The sequence below is a fragment of the Anopheles gambiae genome, chromosome 3 (genome assembly GCF_943734735.2).
Source record: "Anopheles gambiae chromosome 3, idAnoGambNW_F1_1, whole genome shotgun sequence".
NCBI lineage: Eukaryota > Metazoa > Arthropoda > Insecta > Diptera > Culicidae > Anopheles > Anopheles gambiae.
Genome location: NC_064602.1, coordinates 64849537 through 64872502, shown reverse-complemented (window position 1 = coordinate 64872502; position 22966 = coordinate 64849537). Strand labels below are relative to the sequence as shown.

Sequence of the window (22966 nt, the reverse complement as noted above, 5' to 3'; positions counted from 1 at the left end):
ATTTTTACGATCAAATTACGCAAGAAATTATTTTATTGTGGCAGTAATCCTTGATATTCACACGAAAACAACTTCGAAACTAAGTTTCATTGATATTATTCACGGTTTTGGAGGTATCTCTGTTTACCACCGCTATAGGAACAAAATACGACTATAGGAACCATACCACCATTATAGGTACAATGAAGCAGTAATAAAAATATGTATTTTTTTCGTAAATTTGATGTATTTCCTGGTAAAAATGTTTGTGATTGCGAAGATAAGGCATATTCCAATTGCCATGGGTTAAAATATTCCGAAATTGTGCTTCCTGACATTTTAAATCCAATAAAACACATCTGTACCACTACAAATTGCACCACTATTGGTATTTACCGTATCCGATATTTTTGAAAAAAAAAAAAAAAATTGTTTTCCTACAAAACAACGTTAGTTTTGTGAACTCATAAGCAGTAAATAGTAAAAATAAATATAAATAGTAAGACACCAGCGTCTAAAAGATATTTTATATAAGTGCAATTATGGGAAATTCAGAAATACGAGAGACAACGACAATGTTGTCGTTTTTAGCAATCAATGCATATATAGAAAATAACCTGTATAATCCCCCCTCTTCCCAATAACCCAAAAAACAAATGAGAAATTTGAAATAAGATGTAAAAATAACAAATAGTTTATGAATTAAATTACCACTAAAAGAAAAAAAAAAGTTACAATCAAAGGTTCTCAATATTATTAATACGATATTACACTTGAAAGCAATCTTGTTCACATCGGTTGTAGTGAGTTTTTATTCAGGACAAATACTTCTTCATAAATCTACCACGTGCATCGGATTGCATCGATGGGTCGATTGATTCCAATGCTGAGAACAATCCACACTCGACGAGCAAACCGATGTGCCGGTTTCATTGTTAGGGAAATAGGAAAGGAATGGAGATTCTGTTCCGTAAACCAAATCCTAGTTATAGTAATTATACCCAACATCGACGCCGCTCTCGCGGCCATAATATACGGCTAAAGGTTTTTTTGTTTGTTTGTGTAAAGGAGTTTGAATCAAAATAAATGCAAATGGAATGTGCTTAAAATTGTAAACGATGTTCACTAATAAAGGTAAATACATATTTGTAGGGGAAAAAAAGTTTAATGGAAAATGTGGCATACAGTTAAGTACTATCCCATCACCAGTTCTGTTTTTCATTCTATGTTTATGTTGTAGTTTCTATATAATCACATTGTCCTTTACTTTCCACTCTCTGAACCTCTTTATACACGCTTTCCGGTGTACTGCTCCGGAACATCTCTAGTACTAATTAGCTTTCTGCAGCCATCTCACACATCCCAGCCTCGCTCACGTTGTTATCTCAATTGTGAATCTTTGTTTTTACATCGTAATAAGAGTTTTGCTTTACAACTTTCCAACATCCGCGCCTCAATTTGCTAAACTTTTGCTCCTTCCGCTCTCTCAGTCCAGGCACACACACGCGCGCATACTGTAACACTATTTGCTTTCTCTTACACCCGGGCCATACACACTCATAAATCTCTCAGACGTTTAATATCAATTTTAAGCCGGAACGAGATATGAAAAAAAAAAAAACTAATTCGGGGGTCTGTTTAGTTAGTGTGTGATCGACACAACTTTGTTTTTGTTTCTGTGTGCGTGTGTTTTTGCGATACTGTGTTGTTATCAAACGTTTTCGCACATCCAGAAAATAATGCACATAACACTACCAGAAGACGAGACGGGGACCGTAAATGTCTGATGGGTGATTGAAAGTCTTCTCTATAAATGAGTTTGTGTTTTCTGTTGGGCTTCTTTAAAGCTCTATTGGGTGTGTGAATTTCTGTGTGTCTATAAATACATAATTTTCTTTACTAATTTTTTTTTCTGCTAGATACGGGGGCTGTACACCAAAACTCTCCTTTTCACCCCGATTTAGGTAGTTTGCGAATCGACGTTGGTTGAATGACTCCGCGCAGCGACGGTAGTATTGGAATCGTTTTTTTTCGACTCGGTGAACAATGAAAGCTTTCAGCACGGTTCGGTTTGTTTTTCTTCTTCTTTTTTGTTCTGTTTACATCCACCGAGTGGATGTGTGTAAATCGATAGAAAACTTAATTTCTTATCAGTTCACCATGTCCGATTACCTCCGCATATTCTACACAGGTTGCGGGGACCTTTTGTTTTGTTTTAAGTTTGCAAACACTCTCACCAGCGTTCCAAGGCCAACATTGCACAAATCGACAACTTTTGCCCGTCTGCTACCATTCTGTACAAGCTAACAATCCTCTCCAGGAGAGAAATCCATTTCAAACTACACGACTCTCGCATTCACATTTATGGTTGTATATATAGAAAATATCCTTTTTTGTGTTTCCAACATTCATTCCTAACAAATTACGCACACATACACACATACTTGCATTCGTACAATTGCATACAGATGCACTGATTCACTCCAAACCGCATTCGTACGACAATCGATGCTAACAATTTGCTACCTGAAAATGCAACAAAACGAGAACAAAACAGAGGAAGGATTTTCCTTCGGCTTTCAGAATCGTTCCCTTTGCCTCGTGCGGCATTCTCACCCACAGTGCCCCGAACAGTGCATTCAATGCACAGCTTCATCTTCCATCTTTGCACGATCTTTGTGAGATCTGGTTTTGAAGTGGCTTAGCTGTTAGTTCTGGTTTAACAAATCAGTCAAAAGTTAGTCTTTCGCAGTCCATTTCCGATAGGAACACATACACTATCTTACCTCACACCTACGCTGCTTCGTTTTTGCTTCACTCGTCCCGCTGCTCGTCCGTTTTCGGCTACCTATTTACAAGGATAGTTCTTGCGGGGAGGTGCAGTAGTCCTAGTTGATTTTGAAACAATCAAGCTTGTAGTCAAGAATGTGATGCTATGACATCCCGGACGATGGATCGTCCAGATCCTGTCCGATCGTTTTCGGTCGATGCAGATGCTGCTGCGCGGGATGAGCATGATGAAGGGAACCATCGGATGGAGGATGGCTGACATCGGCACGCTTCACCGAAGGCACACCATCATCCCGATGGACAGCTGTTGGAGCATGGTTGCCACTACTGCTACCGTCGGTACGGTGGTGCTTCGAATCGTGTGCTATACTGTCTCCTACCGTTGCTGCAAAACTTTGTGGACTGTTTGTGTTATCCGACTCGAGAAACACCGGATCATCGTCCGCTGGAAGCGGTGCAGCCTGTGGCTCTAGCTGCTGGTGAGGTAATACTGTTTTCTTCTTATTATCGTAACCGAACGGAACCTCGGCATCTTCTTTCGACAGGTCGCCCTCTTGGCCATTCGGTTCTTCGCTATTACTATTTACAATGCTATTGCCAAGCGACGGCAACAGGTCGACACTATCGGATGACAGTGTACGGCCGGCACGGCCACCAAACTCCTGCGGATCATAGTCTGCAAAGGCAATTTCCTTCTCCCGACTTCCGTCCGGCGACTGTCGCAGACGATTGATGCGCGTTTGCACGATCTGAAGATGTCGGCCGATGTACTCCTCACCCGGTGCTAGCTCGTGGGCGTGGGAGAGGCAATCCTGCGCTTGTAACAGTTTGCCCCGCTCCACGTACACTACGCACAGGTTGTGCAAGCCCTGGATGTTAATCGGGTCCAGCTGCAGGATGCGTTTGTAGCACTAAAAGTGAACGAAAGCAAATAATTAGAAAAAAAAAACCCTTCAGCATGGGCACCATCTAACAAAATGCTTACATTTTCGGCTGCATCCAGATCTTTGATGTTATTGATGTAGATGTCACCGAGCAGAATTAATCCCTTGATGTGATCCGGGTGATACTTGACCAGCTGGTTCAGAAAGGGAGCCGCCTCAAGTGGACGATGATCGTCAGCTAGCAGCAGTGCCAGGTTGAACAGCGCGCTACGGAAGTCCTGCTTAAGGTGCACAGCTCGGCGGAACCAATTTTCTGCTTCGTCCGTGTTGCGATCATCCATGGCTAGCATACCCAGATTGAAGTGGACTCGTTCGTTCGTTTCTATACCACGAAGAGAACAAGATGGTTACGACGTTAGTTAATGCCTGCGTACAAACGGCGCCCACGGGCCTGCCCACGCCCGAATGCAGAGCCGATTGCATACGATTCTATCTTTACCATTAACATGAGAGGAACAGGGCGTATACCCCGAACGTACCCGAAAGGTATGCATGCTTCACTCATCAGGATCTAAAGGCAAGGACAACCCAAAAGAGACACAGAAAAGTTTCCTGACGGCTACACATGTCCTCTAGACGCGTTGTCTATGCGTCTCGCTCGCTATCACAGCGGCATACGGCAGGTAAGCAGTACAAATACTGCTACCTGTTACGCACACATGTTTATCGAACACAACTATTCGGTTCGGCTCGGTAAACTTAAAAAGGACGCCGGAATAAAAGGGCGCAGACTTTTTCATAATTTTGTATGACTTCGGCTGTTTTGGACCACGCGTGTAGGCGCAGGCATTGCATGTGTCTGAAAAAAATGCTCCATATATTTTACTTACCATCCTTCGCCAGCAGTTTCAGTAGACGTTCACGTGCTATTTTTCGTAGCTCTGGCCGGCCCAACTCTTGCAGCAGGATAGCCGAATTAAGCAATGCTTGCTCGTGTTCGGGATCAAACTCGAGCGCCTTGTCGAGGTATGCCAAGGCCTGGGACGCTTTACCTTGTTCCAGAAAAACGACTCCAAGCTAAAAGAAATGACCGAAACAATAATAAATGCATTAAGGTTGCAACGTAACCTCTTGAGTAGCTTCAACAAATACTTACATTGTAGTAAATGTCCGGATTGGTACTGTCGTACAGAAGCGCCCGCTCGTACACTTCCTGCGCTTCCTTCGTGCGGTTCAGCTTGATCAGAATGTCACCCCGATTGATGTAGGCTTGCGTGTAGTCGGAGCGCATGCTGATCGCCTGTCGGTAGAGAAGGTCCGCCTCTTCCAGGCGCGTCGCATTCTTCGAGATAAGATTGGCGAGATTTAGAAACACGTTTAGATGGTTCGGAGCAATGCGTGCCTGGTATGATTCGCCCGGTTTTGCCTTCGGCAGTAATGATTTTGCCTTCAGATACGCCTGTTCCGCCTCCTTGAACATCTTCAGATGGTTGTACGTACGACCGACGTTAATGTGCGCCCCGACGTCATCCTCCTGTACGCTGACGGCTTTGTGGAAAAATTGTAGTGCTTCCTCGAACCGCCCCTCACTCTCGAGCGCATGGCCCACATTGTTGAACAGTTTTGCGTTGCGCTGGTTCACCTTCAGTCCGGACATGAAAATGGAGTACTCCGACTCCCAGTCTGCGTTCCGGTTGTACGTCTTGATGGAGTGGGTAAGCAGCAGCACACCGAGACAACACCAGGTCATTTTGCGTGACCAGCGTTCCGAGAGTATATGGAATCCGTACCCGACCAGCATGCAGAAACCCATCGAGGGCATGTACAGGACGCGCTCGGCAATGACGAAGCCCACCGGGAAGAAGAGATTTGATGCGGGTAAAAACGGAAGGATCATAAATGCGAGTCCCTGAAAACACACGGAAATACAAAAGGGGGAATAAAAAATGAACTTTTATTAGTTTAATGTTCAACAATATAATAGATAATACTTTAAGCCAAATGTTAACGTTCATTAAAAGGATTTACTATTACTTTCGGGTAAGAAAATTTATATTCAAACAAATGGTTATAAGATAGTTTTTTTTTTCTTGTACGTTTAAACGAGGAAATGTAATTTCTATTGCTTGCATCCTTGTATCCACTGCTGCCCATTATTCTGCGTGTTCTTTTTACGCTTCACGTATTGCAGACAAATTGAATACATGAACCTCTGTCTGCCGTACATTTGCATGTACTTATGGATGCTGCTTTTGTTCGTTAGACACAAATTATGAATTGCTGAAGATAATTAGGAGTGCACGTTCGTTATGGTGTGCGCTTTGCACCATTCGGGAGGTTTTTTCTTTGCATTCCCCTTGCTAACGCCGCCTACGAAGCAGCTTATTTAAATTGCATGGAATTGGACAAGTTTTTAGAACGCAGTGGAAAATACAATAAACAAAGTAGGAGATTTTGTATGTACTTTGCTTTGTGCGTTTACAAAGCTTTGTATTTGTGCATTTTTGTCCTTATCACCATTTCAAATTTGTTTGATAATGGAGACGCCTGGTGTAAGTTTACTATTTCAAATACAAAAACAGTTTGGTTAATAATTTAACCCACAAAAGTATTTGCATTATTTTGCAGAAAAAGGGAATTGGTAGCCTGTGTTATTTAAACAGGCGACAAACTTTCAACCTGTACAGATCTTTGTGTATAGGGCTACCCATCATACAGAAATGATTGAAACAATGTTTAAGAATTCTCCATAAATAGCTATAAAAATTCATCCAGAGAGCAATGAAAAATCCTTGTGAATCAACCAAAAGCTTCTCGCTTTACATTCACCCACGCTGAAAGCGCCAATAACTTGCCTTTTCTTTGCGAGTAGCAAACAGCAATGAACCAACCGGGCGGGTTAGGAAACAATTTGATTAATCCTCTACCATTCCCTTACTTACACCATCATCTACCATAGCAAATGCTGTGTCAACTGTACAAGTTTTATTTCATTGCAATGCAGCATAATGTAGCGCTGGTACGATGCAATAAAAGGATAAGAGAAAAGCAGTCTGTGCCGGCGGATTTATCATTGGGCGATGGTATACAGATAACAAATTCTTCAGTGCAATATCCCTAAGGCGATGATAATAAATGATAATAACCTTCTGCAAATGTTATGACACCAGAGGTGAATGGATGGACTGTGAGTGAATGCAAACCAGAGGGAGAGGGCAACAAATCGAGAGAAATGGCATAAGTTTGACCTTGGAGATTGAGCACTGCCGCTTGGTCATTCGCAGAGGGATGGATAATCTGATTAACTGTGGATGGGAAGGCGTAAACATTGTGTTATTAATTTTAGTTTATGATGAGTTTGTTTAAGACGAAACAGCATCTGTTGGTTTGTTTTGTAAGTTGAATAAGAGAAAGTTTTGTAGACATATTTAAATGTTTCGTTCGTTCTCACAGGCACACATTTGTATTTTAACTTGTTTGCATTGTTGGAGCATTTCAGTTCCATTATATTAATAGTAACTAAACATGAAATACGCATTTTAAAATACTTGATAACTCGGATATTCACGTTCTACATTATATACTAAGAGCCAGAAACAAATTAAATCTCCAGAGTTCGCATTATAGTTATGCTAGACTGAACTCCTCAAATAAATAAAGTCATTCATACGATTTCAACTTCAGCGCTTCTCCGTTCAAAAAAAACTATTGGTTAAAGGTTTTAGTGGGTAAAGATTCTGATAATAAATTGTAAAAATGAATTATTCACCTAACTAAGCTCGTATAAGTAACCATTAACCATTATACTTATTATAATAGACGATTGATTCTTTTTGAGAGGTACGTCTTCTTATGATCCACATTCTCACGATTTAGACAATATTTTCCAAAATAAATTTTATAAAATTGGCATGATTACATATATTTGATAGTAAATGTTATCGTTTTGTAGATAAATAATTCAATTTCTATTATCCCACGGGCGTAGTATATTCGATCGGATCGGCTAAAGCCAGCAGCAGATCGTGGATTAGAATATTAAAAATTAAAAACTGCAAAGTCCACTAATCGACAGCCAAAGCTAAAAAGCAGTCCATTCCATTTACATTGCTCAATTATGCAACGAAAAGGGTACGGCAAGACGCCGCCATTGCCCGGGAAATGCGATACCCGTTAAATGTCAGCCATTATGCCATGATTCGTCACGAGCTCCAAATAGCATGGCCGGTTGTCTGTCAGGCGAACTACCGTGTCAGATACCATTTACGATCCCTCGACACTTGCCATTTGGGGTGGGTAATGATTGTAAGTGTGCCATTCCTCCTGTCGGAGTGGTTCAATTCTTAAGACTGTTGAATACATTATTACTTCTGAGTACAAACTCAGGAAGGCCAAAAATGGAACCAAATTTATTTCTGCCAAAGAGTGATACTTAGAAGAGCACATCGGCACCGCTCTTTATAGGAAAGGATAGTTTATGTACCAAAATATTAAAGCGCTTGAATTAATATAAAAAAGGAACAACACAGACAGACAATCATGAGGTATAGCGCGAAGGATCTAAAGTAAACCGAAGCCAAGGACACCTTACTTTGGTTGGTGGAAGGTTCTCAATCGAAGTGAACGATTGCTTTAATTAAATTCCTTCTTCTCTTCGCTTGCCCCCCCCCCCCCTACGAAATTCCCTTCCATTCATGCCTACGTAGTGGAACCAACTACACCTTGCGTGATAAGAATGCGGGTGTTCGGTTGGCCGATGTCGGAGAGGGCGAAAGCATCCGGCCCGGGGAAATGAATATTCGATTCGCTATCGGAAATCGAAGAGATAAAACAAAACAAAGCGAAAGCATGTTCTTCCGGACGTGTCAAGTCCTTGCTACAATTATCCTACACCAAACCCCCACACAGCCAGCTCTAGGGGGCGGAGAGGCGGGACAGTTTTGGTGGAGGGATTTGTGTTACACGAACGTCTTCGTTGTGTCCATAACCGGCTGCCGGCAAATCGTTCGATTATCTATGAGACGTAGGGCGAGTTTTCGATTAAAAACTGATCAGATAAATCTACTCGCACAGACCGACTGACACGTTAAGTGAGGCACTTGTGTGTGCGTGTAAGAACGCATGGAAAGCGCATGGTATGGTAGTGGTAGGGTCGTATTTCCCACGTCCACGGTGGTGACAGTCGTCGCACGCGGCAATGCTGACGCCTGCCTGCCACCGTCGTCCGGATGGTGGTTCACTTTCGGTAAATCTTGATAATGGTTGACGATAATGAGCATACTATTGAAATCAGCTTTGGCTTTTCCTTCGGGCCAGACTGTCCTGATAGCGTCCACAAGCTCACGGGTACATCACCGTAGGACAAAGATGATGTACGTACATCTACAGGCGGTGAGAGCGAGCCGACTTTGTTTGGTTTTGTTTTCACCGCGCACCGCGTGGCGCTCGTGGGCGGCAGATGGCTCGCTGAGGAGATGTCGATAATCGATAAATAATTATTTACCTTCCCGCCTTGTTCGAGCTCGTGCTCGTGCGATTTTGCTGCAGCCAAACGTGACATCCGTTTCCCGGCGCTGCTTGATTTGCGAGAGCGTTTGCTTATTTTCTTTCGCTTTCATCGCATTTTGGCCATCGTGTATTGTGGCGGTGCAGAAGAAGCTGGATGAGTATTTTTTCTTCTTTGATTATTTGATGAGAAGAAGATATCGCTCAAATCGATAGATTTGATTTCAGTTTTTTTTGTCTTCGTTTTTCTTCGCTATGCTCGAGACAGTCGTTTGTTATTTAATACACATTTTCATCGGTCGTTATTACATTTAGGATCCGCTTTCAATAAGATTGTTGTTTTTGTTTTTGTTACTGTTCGTCTTGTCTCTTCAAACCTCATAAATTTGTCTTATTTTGTCGTTTCTTTTTTTTGCAGAGATAAGGAGATCCGATCTTATCGACTTGATTGTCAATTCACCCTTACAGCAAAAAAGCATCATGTCAAAATCAATTGACTTCAATTACGTTTTTTTAGCTTGATTTAATTCAAATCATGATAAGGTACGTTCCAGAAACGAGCCATCAATGCATTATATTTTGCCTTTTTGACCTTTTCCAAAGAGCTGTCTGTAAATTACTTATTCACGTGATACTAATGTGCAGTTCCTGAATGTCAAAACTGTCAATTCATATTTGTCAATCTGAGAGCAATCTATGGATTGGATTGGATCTAATAGCAATCTATGCATAACTAAGGTTTCCTTTTCAATTAAGAAATGCTACAACGTTGTTCATAAAGGATGGTCACAGCATTCGTTCAATAATAGTACGAATGTTGAATGAGTACGTGGTTAATACGTTCATTCAGCTTTCGATAGCGTTATGAGAAATTGTGTTGTTTGAGGCTAAGAATATGTGGTCAAATATTGTAATTTTCCCAATACTTCTACTCATACAACAAAAAAAAAAAACACTCAAGATGTATGGTACATATTTTGAGAAACTAACACATATTTTTTCGAACAATCCTTCTTAAAAACTGTTTAGCAAAAAGAATATGTAAGCAAACATATGTTACAGCGAATAATGCATCGATCGAATCGGAGATATGTTGGGTATGTATGCACATGGTGTCCTTATGGTGTCAAATTTCCCATTCCAACGACAGATTATCATATGTGTGGATACCAAAGAAGAAGTTGCAGCTTGTGATTTATGGTTGACCAATACTGACAGCAGCTGTAGTGGAAGAAATTTTAAACGGTGTGCATTTTACTTCATCTAGTTAAGTACCATTGCTATTAAAAACGCAACATTGCTTTTAGAAAACGCAACATTGCTATTAGAAAACGCAACATTGCTATTAGAAAACGCAATCGTATAGGAAAATTCAAATGCATAATTATTTGCGTATTTACTTTTCTTTCACACTGTCATTCACTCTTGTCCAATTAAACACCAACGCAAAACGATATACACGTCCTCGTATAGCCGCTGGAAAACAGCTAAGATTCTTTAGGATTAAATCCCCACACTGGTTGAAAAAAAAGAGTGATGTAGTGCAGTGTTTTTTGCTTTGCATCTTGAACACATGATTGTCTAAAGCAATCAAAATGTCTCCCAAGTGGACCTGTGCTGCAGGTACCACCGGTCGCATTAGTTACCCATGTGAGATGTGTCACGCTACGCCCGGGGGTATTATTATTCTCGCATCACATTCCCTGCATGATGCGTCCCACTTGCAGCAGCACACGGACAGCAGGAGCAAGATAGAAAAAAAGCAGATGGACAAGTACAAAAAGCTCAACACTCTCCGTGCAATTGAAAATATGAATTGCAATGGAAACATTCATTCTCATGCACCGCTTCGGCAGCGGGGGTTCTTTCATGGTGTTTCTTCCCGTGCTTCCGATGGACGACACTGCTGACACGATGCGAATAGAGAGACACATTTTGAGGTATGTGCAGAAAAGAAGTAGAAGGAAGGAAAGCTCATACACACATACTCGAAAAAAAAAAATGCTCAAAACTACTACCGAGCGTTGAATAATCTCGACACCCAGGGGACTAACCTCAACATCGCCGCCATTACCATTCGCATAATAATAATACCGGCAGTTTGGAAGCAGCAGGAAGCAGCAAACAAGAAAAAGCACGAACGAATAAATGCATTTGCTTATTTTTGTTCCACCAGCACTCGCTGCAGCAACCGTGCGTTATTAGCATATACATGTGTGTCAATGTGTGTGTGTGTGTGTGTTTATGTGTAGCGGAACCGTTAGAATCACCCGGGGAGATCATCGTCGTCTAGACAGTCGTACGACGGCAGAAAGGTGGGAGGGAATACTGGGCAAACACATACTAGCAAAATTTCATTTAGTTTTCAAATTTATGTCACTTTAATCCTCCCGAGGAACTAGACGAATGGCATCACCGGTTCAAGAATGGCAAGCATGTAGTATAGAGCGAACCACACGGTATGGTTGGAAAGCATTTAAGTATTTGAATTTAAGTACTCAAAACACGACGGAACAGGCATGGTATTCAGTATGCCCGGACAAAAAAGGTTACTGCTTGTTAACATAATCTGCAGGACAATTAGATGAGTGTGCAAATTTTTAAATTTTAATGCAAATTTCGTTTGTATTGATACGAATCCGGGACACTAATATGAAACTGCTAAGAGATAATACTTAACAGTAATATCTACATAAAGTCGCTGTACTGTTGGCAGAAATGGTAAAAGATATAAAAATCAAATTTTAATTACTTTATTGAACATATTTTTTATAACATCAAACTAAATAACTTTACGAAACATATTTGCAAAACATCTTAAAATTTCAAATTCAATTCATTTTATTAGAACGAAAATAATGTAAATAATCGATTAATCATAGAACTAACATAAACAACGATTTTTAGCGCAATATAGGCCAACATGTTTTAGTACTAAACACTTTTTTCATTTACAGAGTTGCGGGGTAATGTTAAACGTCAAAGAAGGAAAAATAATGTAAAACCAATTTTGACCAATAATTGCCAAAGCGTAATTAATTTAAAAACTCTAAAACTAACATCCCTAGAATGAACAAAAAATCAAGAAATTGTTTTACAGCTTTCCTGTGCCCATTCTTCACATGATTGGGGATTTTGAATGACCCAGGGTGCTCGTGCAAACTGCCAACCAAGGGTAGAGTGACATGAAATTGATGAGTTTTCTTATTTGACCGTCTAGTGCTACTACCCCTACCGCGTCCTATCGCTACCTTCAACAACCTGCCGAGCAGGCATGGATTCAGCCCAGCGGCTTATCACTTATAGAAATTGCAAACATGCAAAAGAAACAAAGTACCGATGCTCAACACCATTCCAAAGCTTTTACGCCCGAAAAGGAAATGCAAAAAAGGCAGGCATTTTTTAACACAACAAAAAGAAGAAAAAATGGCTGAAACCTTAACGCGAAAGCTTAAATGGAGAGGAGATTTTGCCCTCAGCTGTAATCAATCTTCTCGCGCAGTGCAGGAGGGAATGCTTCTGTTTCATCTTTCTGTCGTTTTCTTTCCACTCACAGACTACTGCCAGCGTAGGCCAGTGGTGTGCACTAATGGAAGGCTGCTCGAGCTGGGCGTCCAGGGTCCGGAAGGCTTCGCTGCAGTAATACAGTAATTGAGCGGTGAGATGGAACAAACTGAAAAAAGTGTATAAACATACAAACAAACCCGGCACAGGATGCCAGCACTCTGAAGCAGCCCACAGCTGAGAACTGACAAGTAGAGCTACTGGTCGGGAGTCGCGGAACGCGGAGCAATGATTTGCTAAAAACGAAAAAGATTTCACTTTGAGTTATCGTTGACTCATAAATCTAAATAAATGGTGCAACGTTCAAAGATGCGGCCTCCCATTAGGCGAAGAGTCTAGGATTAGTGGCGCGAATCAAATGCAGAAAACATGAGGAAAAGATTTGAGATATGGAAACGAAGTGAAAGGAAAAGCAAAAGTGGTTTTCTTCGTGCGCGTATTGTTTGCAAGACGCAAATTGCTTTTAATGTTTGGAATGAAAATCAACGACAGAGATAATGTGGTATGAGTGAAGAGACCGGAGCGATAAAATAGTGAAGCTCATTTGAGTGATTTGGCATTGCGATAGCATACATGTAGGCGTTTATTAGCATGCTTAGGTTAACGCAAAAGGGCAGCGGATAGCGTGGCTATTATGCATAATGCAAGCGATCGGTGATCCTGAAATTAACCTAAATGAACCGGAATGGCTGTTATGCCATGTGCTTATTAATTTAAATATTTGAACAAGAAAAAGCTTTAATAGGGTCACAATAAATTTTACAGCTTTATTGTTATTTCAGTTCGATGAAAAAGTCCAGTCGTATTTAAATGTGGGTAAAGTTATAACTGTCCTATTTAAAATACAGTTGAACGCTTACAAATGGATCGGAATGGAATCGGAAACAAGAAATGAAAATTTGTGGTCAGTTTGTGACTGTTTTTACTACGATTTCTGCCCTTTCTTGGAGTTAGAACTGTGGCACAAAAAGCACAATTTTGCAAAGCGAAGGCAAATGAAGAAAAGTATCGATTATACCCATCGCAGTGAATTGCGAATGCGTTCAAGGGTATAGTAGCGCTAGGAAAGGACACCCTTTAAACCGTTACGAGTCCGAAAGGATTATGAAGAGAATTCCAAGCAACTGGGTTATTACTTCAACCGGAATGTCGTCCGGTGTTGCCTTGCCCGGAAGTCTCTCCGAGCTTCCTGAAGTTATACGATTATTCGTTAGCATAGAAACTGAAGAAAGGCCAGAGGGATAGAAAGAGATAAAGCGGTCGTGAAATAAAATAGAGAGGAAAGGAATGCCGTCGATATTGTAATTCACCGAACATCCGACGATGTGTCCCTTACAGCAAAACCACACCAAAGCTTTGACGGAAGGTTTAGGAGGATGTGCCTTCATCGGTAGCTTACATTTGGAACCATCGAATGCCCGACTCGTCTTTCCGAGTTCGTGCACACTCGAGCGGATTAAGGATATGGCTTCGGTTACGGGGTGTAGTGTCTTTCGCGAACTGGAACCACCGGCTTCCGGTTGCCGTTCTTTCGCGCATGGATGGCGCGATTTTACATCCGTGTAGCGTTACGTTCTACGTGTTTGTATGAGTGGCGGCGTTCGATAAGGATTACTGCCCCACTGGAAAAAAGGAGTTCACGTTCCCGTCCGCCAAAGAAGTTTGCTTCTCTGTTTTTTTGTTTTGCTTTCTTCTATCATTTTCGTTTTATATGTAAATCCACCGGACGAAAGGCGCAAACGGAATGGAACGAAATGAATGAATCCATCGCAAGCGAGCGCGGGAGCAATTTAAAGCGCAGGAAAATCGAATGCACGTTGGAATGTGTACGCAAGCTTCACTTTGCAAGTGGGACTTAAGGCGATGCTGCCGCTTCCACAGCGAATACAAAATTGCTCAACTTCCTCTCGCTCGGTTGAATTGGCCGAGTGAATACGGAAAGTGTTGTGAAGGAAAACAAATTTCCTCGTTTGCAAGCAACCGAGTGTAATATCAATCGTCAGTGGCTTTTCAAGCCATCGAAGCAAACACATCGAAGGGTTTAAAGTGGCATGGAAAGGGGAAGCTTTTCCTTAGAGGAAGGTTTACGTCTGTCGTCAAGAGTGCAATTGGAAGATTGACTTGGTACGCGATTTTCTCAACAACTGAAGCTAGGAAAACGATTACATTTTCTTTGGGCGTGGATTTTCGTTTGTCTTGCTGATTGTCAAGATAGTGAGAGTGGTAAAATACATCATGTAGTGAAAAGAAATATGTTTAACCGATGAATAAAAATATGTTTAATTAACAAAATTCGATTGGGGAAAAAATGTTCTCAATAACAAAGATCGATATTAGCAAATAAATGTAAAAATGCAATATAATTATTAACCGATTTCTACTTTTTCTTATCAATTAAAGAAAATAAGACAATTACGGCTAATGCTTTTCTTATTTGCTAAAATTAATAAGGACAAAGTAGTGTAAACATCTTCAGTTTATAGTAATCTTGGGTTTTGACAAATACGATGTCCGAAGAAGTGACACGGCCTCAGCACAATTTTTCGATCGAAAAAATTCGATAGATCCGGCTGTCATTTTGGTGTCATTTGACACTCATTTCGCCGCCAAGGTGTTCATTTTACTGGTCTTTTTGAAAACTGGTATACCATGACACTCACGAGCAAAATGAACTATGCTACACAAATTCGATCGTTCCGCTTTGTATGGGACAAAATCCGCGACGCATTGAGCTGCGGAAATTATCGAATATCAGAAAAATTCCGTAAATCAAGGTTGATATTTTTGAAAAACTATATGTAAAAGCAAGTTGGTAGATGTGTTGGTTCTTTTTCAATATTTTGGCTGATAAAAAATTATTTATAAATTATTTTAAAAATTGTTTACCTGGGGGGCCAACTTCATGTAGGGGTATAAAAGAAATAGTTATACTCGGCCTCAGCACAATTTTTCGATCGAAAAAATTCTATAGGCGCTCACGTAAAACTGACAGTATAACTATTTCTTTTATACCCCTACATGAAGTTGGCCCCCCAGGTAAACAATTTTTAAAATAATTTATAAATAATTTTTTATCACCCAAAATATTGAAAAAGAACCAACACATCTACCAACTTGCTTTTACATATAGTTTTTCAAAAATATCAACCTTGATTTACGGAATTTTTCTGATATTCGATAATTTCCGCAGCTCAATGCGTCGCGGATTTTGTCCCATACAAAGCGGAACGATCGAATTTGTGTAGCATAGTTCATTTTGCTCGTGAGTGTCATGGTATACCAGTTTTCAAAAAGACCAGTAAAATGAACACCTTGGCGGCGAAATGAGTGTCAAATGACACCAAAATGACAGCCGGATCTATCGAATTTTTTCGATCGAAAAATTGTGCTGAGGCCGACTGTCAGTTTTACGTGAGCGCCTATCGAATTTTTTCGATCGAAAAATTGTGCTGAGGCCGACAGTGTGCGAGCTGTCAAAGCAGAGAAAAAGAAATACAGGGTTTTACAAGTCAGAATAGAGTGTCAGCAAAACAATTTCAGAAGCTCAAGATGCAGTTTAGCTGTCAAAAGTTGTTATTTCACCGCACCGATGCTATTTTCAATAGCGCAATTTGATTTTTAAATCGCTCAAGTTGTTTTTTTAAAGGCCTTTCGCATCGTTTTGCAAATTCAAACACGAGAGGCCAACGTTTGACAGCTAAAGTGAATCTTGAGCTTCTGAAATTGTTTTGCTGACATTCTATTCTGACTTGTAAAACCCTGTTTAGTAGCAAATATTTGCTTTTATCTTCTTTTCAATTATCTAGCAACGAACTTTACATATGCCTAACCTTGTTTGGCCAAACCGTGATAATCATTACAGGGGTTTAAAGGGTCTCATAATTTTGGGACAGTTACTTGCCTCTTTCCAACTGGAAGTGTACTTCATGTGATGGAAATTCATATTCCTTCATAATCCTAATGAGGCTGTTCAAAACTAAGTTCCCATAGAGTTTAAATCATAACACATACAGGGTTTCCCACGATTTATTGGTCAGTTCCCATGATTTTTTGGTGCGTTCCCACGATTTTTTGATCGTATCCCATAGATTTTTGGTTTGTTCCCATAATTTATTGGTATTTTCCGATTGGATATCAATACAATTGGACCAACAAATTCTAGCAAAACTGCCAAAAAATCGTGGAAACGCACCAAAACAATATGGGAATCCAGCAAAAATTGATGCGTGCCGACCAATAAATTGTTGGAAACCCTGTAAAATTGACTTCGGCTAACAAAAAGTCAAGAAAGCATCTTAAAATTATGAAAACTCGTGGCCCTGAAAACCCCTTTATTACCCATCGTTACCAACGTTACATGACTTAAAAATTGATTTTTTTAAATTGCGACATTGCGGCATGATGAACAACACAGATTATAAATATGAAAAAGATAATTTTGTCTGAAGTTCTAAGTATAAACTTAACTGTACAGAAAGATAAACAATAATGTCGAATTTTGCAACACAAAACACGACGTTGTAAAAAATACAGCAACAATTTCGTAGAGCATACGTTTTTAAAAATTCTCCCTCAGGGGTTAAAGTTAAAAAAAAAGCAACAAACAATTTTTTTCGTTCCCTAACTCATTACTGTCTAGTATCCGTCAGTATTCGATCAGATCAAAAGTGGCTAGGAATCAGAATTCTTATCTGAATGCTAGTTATATGCTGCGTCGGATTGAAGATCATTGCGAGCCGTTCCAAATCGAACGATGTTATCTAAAATAAAATAGATTGAAAAAGTAGATGGCAAACCGTAACAGATACACACAGTTGTCACGATTGGGCTAAGCAAACCGGATATCCTACTAAGATTGTGTGAGAAATGCCATACCAAACTGACGGAAACAGCAAGACATTCGCTTTTGAACCCGACGGCAAAACATGATTCGCATCGCTGTTTGCCTCACCATGTCATCATCAACGCACGATTCCGGCGAAGGTGTGGATGTGTATTTTCACTCAAACAAATGAAAATACTATACCGTCGCGGGGTCAGCCGGCGGAAAATCGATCGCTCGTTGGTGGAAAGGAAATCAGTTTCACGCGTTTACGGCTCGATCGATTGGTCAACTGTATCCAATACCCTTCCTGGTCCAACAATGTGGAAGTAAAAAAAAGAAAGATGAAAAACACCAGAAAACTGGGGCACAAAATCGATAAAGAAAAGGACATCCGAGATGGGAAAGAGAAAATCTAACGTATCCTGCCGTTCTTTTTGCATGAGTGAGCGATCGAAACGTGCTTGAGGATTCGGTTGTTCAACCATATAAAGGCGACCGTTCTGTGCGTGTATGTATGTGTGTGTGTCTGGGTGTACGAGAGTGATGCTTTAAGGACTTTTGTCTCATATCGATTTGCTGTAAGCAATAGGAATGCAGAGAATCTATTCTATGAAGAGGGACAAACGGACAGACGCAGAATAAATGCGTTGCTAGTGGGGACAATGGCGGCAAAAGGAAACCAAAATCATCTACACAAAGGATTTTGACGCATCTCCAAGCTGTTGTACAGTGACACAAACACACATACACACGCACAAATACACATCTGCCCATCCTTGAGTGTTTCTGGCTGTAATAGCGGGGGGAATGAATTTCATTGCCAACGCCCGACAACTTTGGGACTTGCTGGGTTGAAATTCTTATGGGAAATGGATGGGCAAGTAATGGCGCTCGGGTTCGTCGATGCGTGGCACGAAAATTGAAATCAACAGCAAACTTGAGAATGTGTAGGATATGTTTGCCAGATAATGATGATAAACCGCCGTTCCGCACAGTTCGGAGAGCTTCTGTGCTTGAGTCGGAAAGGATATATATTTCCCATGCGTGTTTGCTGCTCGCATGAGAGATTTCGTACAGTTTGCTTTTGGTTCGTACATATAACGCCACGATGCAGAGAAAAGTGAGATTGAAAAATGTTACAACGCAACTAAATATAACCGACATATTTCATTTCACATTAGGCGCTTTATATAAAGACGTTAAAACTTTCTCCCGACCAAAAAGGGCGCGCGATATGAATAATTTCTACTCACCATCACAACCACGGCAGACTTTTGCCGATGGTTCTCGATGAATGCAACCCACACCAGCACACCTATCAGGCTGTATGCCCCGAGCGTGGCCAGGTTGCGTGGATCCGTAAACGATTCTACCAGCGGTACCGTTCCCATCGTCCAGTCGCAGCAAAGATCGCAAGGGAACAGTAGCAGCCACAGGTTGACTGAGACGAGATAGTTGTAGGACAGCTGCCGGGCTGGTGTTACCGCTACAGAGGCTGGATTGTCGAATCTGAAACAATGAGTAGAAAAAACAAGATAAATGAAATGCGGTCCAAAAAAGTAAGACAGTTTAATAGAAACTTTATAAACGTTACGGACAATAATATAAGAGCGGTCGAAGGCATAACAAATGGCGCAATCACGTTTACACTACGCTACCATGGGATGTCCCATTCAACCACACTTATTGAATGCGGAATGTCATAAACCAAGCGACAGTTGATTAGTTGATCACCGTGCCCTAATAGCACACTCCATGGGTGCGTGTCAAAGGTCCCGTCATAAAGCAAAATCGCAAACACAGCCAAAAACGTTTCCACCGATGCACATACACGTGACGTTGCCATTCGTTGGGATCGGAAAATGAAAGAGGTCGCAAAATAATATGATCGATAGTAAACCTCATATTTTTACGAGAATGAAATTAGATATTTTATTGCTCACGGGTGTAGCACACACGGTCAAATTGGCCTTCCTTTTTAGATGGCGCATGAAAGCGGGACAGTAAGAATCGTTGATGAGAGTACAAGCGGTGGCCCCCGGGTGGCCGTGCAATGTCGTACTCCGTCGCACGTCGTAATCGTTGGTGACATGTGACATCGGGGAGGACGACTTGGAGTGGCTGAAGGATAAAAGAAGCAAAAGTGACGCTGAGCCAGCGCATGGACCGAGGAGAGAGGGCAAATCTCGCCATTTCCTTGCTGGTGAAACCATCTTTCTGCACTTTCTACTCCGTCTGATCGCTAACCGGCACTCTAACCGTGTGTGCGGCACAACCATGCTAAGACCTTCATCCGGAGGTAGTAGCGCAACAAAGTAACATTTCCACGAGCCAATCTCGTCAGCATTGGAGTCACAACCGTTTTGTGAAGGATTTTTTTGTGTTACCTTTCCTCCCCCTTCTCTGCGTGCGCCAGCGCCAAGCGGGAGTGGTACTTCTCGAAAGCACCTCTGTCAGCGCAATAAAAGGTAGAAAAAAAGAAAACTGAAACATTCAACGCACGCACACAGGTTGTTCCGGCGTTCGGCGGGACCGAACGGATCGGGGCCTCACGGACGGAATCCTGTCACCGCCGAAAGGAACCAGAGGAAAGGGCAGTGTGAATGACAACGGCGGTGCGGAAAACAGTTATCCTTGACGATCCTTGAAGCCGCGTGTCTGGGACACTACGGCTGCACCGGGGGGAAGAACGAGCGAACCGAGCGAAGCTAGAGAAACGATGCCATCAACGTTTTTGCTATTGCGCGATTTCACGTCATAAAACTACCATAAAGGTTAATAATTTTCCTGCCCGTGTACGCGCGAGCTCTTCCCGTGCTTCGCTCCGCGCGTGCGAGTTTTGCACGGCACGGGACACATTTCACAGTGGGTGGAAGGTTGTGAAGTGACAGGACTATTCCTGCTGTCATGTTTGCTTACGCGCTACTTGAGCAGGCGTGAACGGACCGCGAGGGGACTGCTGGGTGCTTTGTACAGCCCTGTGCGCAAATAACGCGGCGTATGAAACAGGAGTTAGTGGCAAAGTTTGAAGCAAACAGGTGTTAGAAAAAATAGCTTGTTTCAGAGTGATAGTGGCTTTAATGCTTTAATAAATCTTGATAAAACTTATTCAAAATACTTATAGCATTCCTATAAAGATTTTTAACGCAGACAGGCAACAGCGAGTGTCTCTTTGGTGGGGTATTAACATACACAGGACGGAAAAAATAATTATTAATGCCTATTTGATCGTTTAATTGATTCCTTTAAATTAGATTTCAACAATTGTGTACAAACAATACGTTTTGGTTTTCGCTTAATATGTTTTTTTTATGGAAATGTTGTTGAAACTTTTATTAATTTGTTAGCCAAATATTAAAATCACGTGTCAATATAAAAGAAAAGATGTCAATACAAAACACCAAAGAATTGTAGAATGGGGAAACCCCTAAACAATTACCAGCAATTAATCGATCAAATATTTAACGTGATAAAGCCGCGATGAAAATTATGGCATTTTTCTTAAAAATTGAATAACTTGTATACTTATTATATATTTTACAATGCTTTATTAATTTTAGGAACTAAACATAATACGTTTCAGTAAAAAAATGAGTCCAATGACTTGTTAACATCATTAGTGTCAGTAATCAAAAATGAAAGGAATGAATGCCCCTGCAATCTCGTTGCTGCTGATTGTTTGCACTCGACTGTTGCCCGTGTATGCCAGGCGGTATGCATCATTTCGCCGCCACTCGAGGTCACCAGCAAACTGGAGTGAAGGTTACCCTTCAAGCGCTATAAAAATGCTCGATTGCCAAATTGAAGCACCTTTAGCTTTTGCCGGGCCCACCCACTCCCATCGTACGGTTGGTAAATGGTCACGGATGCGAACTATGCGCCGTCTCGTAAAGAATGGAAGGCATTTTTGGGAAGGTAACAGCAACAGGACGATGGCAGAGCAGAGAGTGCCACGCGTGTGCCGAAGTGTGTGTGTGTTGGTGCGGTGTAGTAAAACATAAGGGCTGAGAGTGCAATAACTTTCGGTACATTCACCACCAGGGGGCAGCAGCGCGGGTCGGCAGATTTTCTGTACGTCTCACTCCGATTCCACCGTTCGTTTTATGGTATGGAAGCTTCTTCTGCTCGAGACCGTAACCGTACGCGCGCGGGCAGTTTTGTTTCAGCGTGCTGTTTCGGTTTGGACTCGTGGTACGCGCACGCGACATACGCGGCGGCAGCGGCGGAAGGAAGGAAATCAAATCATTCCAGCAAAATAACGTTTCCAATCAATTTCCTATTATAGCGTCGAATAGTTTAATGTGCCGGTGAGCTTGCTACCTGCCAGGGAAGAAGCGGAGACCAGCTGCCGGGTGGAATGGTGCTGCTGCAGTAGTTGCCCCCAACACGTCGTTAGTGTCAACGCGACTGGCGCAACGTTTTTCGCACAAATCCACCGTAAACTAGAATGTTGCAGAACAACAGGACACCCACCGACACACCGTGTCATGTTTGTCGTCGCGAAAAATAAGCTGCGGATGAAAGCGGACGGCACAGTATCACGATTAGATGCTAGATTGTTGGATGTCGACTCTACTGACGGCTGGTGTGGTTGCAAATATGCCACTCAGTCAGCAGCAGCAACAGCAGTTAAGGCAAGCAAAGGTGGAGTGGCTCACGGGGAAATATTCATTTTAGTTTTCCACCGAAAAAGCAGCACGTTCTGCGAACTTGTCGCCCCCAAAATGAGCTGTCAATTGGAAGGTGTGCGCTTTTTCGGCGGTTCTTTTATGCTCATGTAGTAGTGCGTGGAGAGCATCGCAAAACTAAGATCAGTTTACCCGGAAAAACGACGAAGCAGCAGCCACGAAAACTAATCTCACGGAAGGACACTGGAGCGACGGGCTGGGCCAAATTGCGCGTAAAATTATATGCGAATATGGATACGTGGAAGAAGCTGAACAATGATGTGTGTTTGCAAGTACGGCTCTGTGTGTGTTATTCCTACATTGGAACACATCTACACAATGCGTGTCTTTAACGGGAGATCCTTTATCAACCTGAGTCCAGAGTTGAGGAACCGACCGAACCGGTCGGGTGAAGTTATTATGAAAACGAGATTAATTTACTCGCACGTGCAAATCGTTATAATGCTTAATTGAAAAGACAGCTTTTCGTGGAATATGTTTGAATCTCTGGTGAGTAGCGAGTGAATAAACACTGAATTTAATTAGACTAAGTTTAACATGAACCAGTACTTCAGAATTGAATTGGTATGGTCTAATAGTAATACATATTAAAATTCTTTTCAATAAAAACTATTTTTAAAACGTTATTTGAAAATTGTCTTCCAAAAGAGTGATAATTCCCGGTGATTCGTGAAATATTCTCGAATCGATTCCTGGCTTTTACATAGAAAACTTTTGAAGCTGTACAAACA

General features: G+C 41.5%; 1 protein-coding gene across 5 annotated transcripts in view; it reads right to left on the bottom strand.

Annotated features, from left to right (window-relative positions):
• Positions 1–773: 773 nt before the first annotated feature.
• Positions 774–22966, bottom strand: part of LOC1275325 (protein O-mannosyl-transferase Tmtc3) — a 155527-nt gene continuing 133334 nt past the window's right edge. For 4 of the 5 annotated variants that reach the window (XM_061663098.1, XM_061663099.1, XM_061663100.1 and 1 more), the window contains 5 exons: positions 18801–19056; positions 4810–5562; positions 4544–4730; positions 3755–4035; positions 774–3680 (listed from right to left, as the gene is read on the bottom strand). In XM_061663098.1, coding sequence (XP_061519082.1) covers positions 2913–3680; positions 3755–4035; positions 4544–4730; positions 4810–5562; positions 18801–19056 — 2245 coding nt within the window. In that variant the 3' untranslated portion in view covers positions 774–2912. The remainder of the gene's footprint in view (positions 3681–3754; positions 4036–4543; positions 4731–4809; positions 5563–18800; positions 19057–22966) is intronic. The other variant, XR_009766608.1, reaches the window with a different exon arrangement.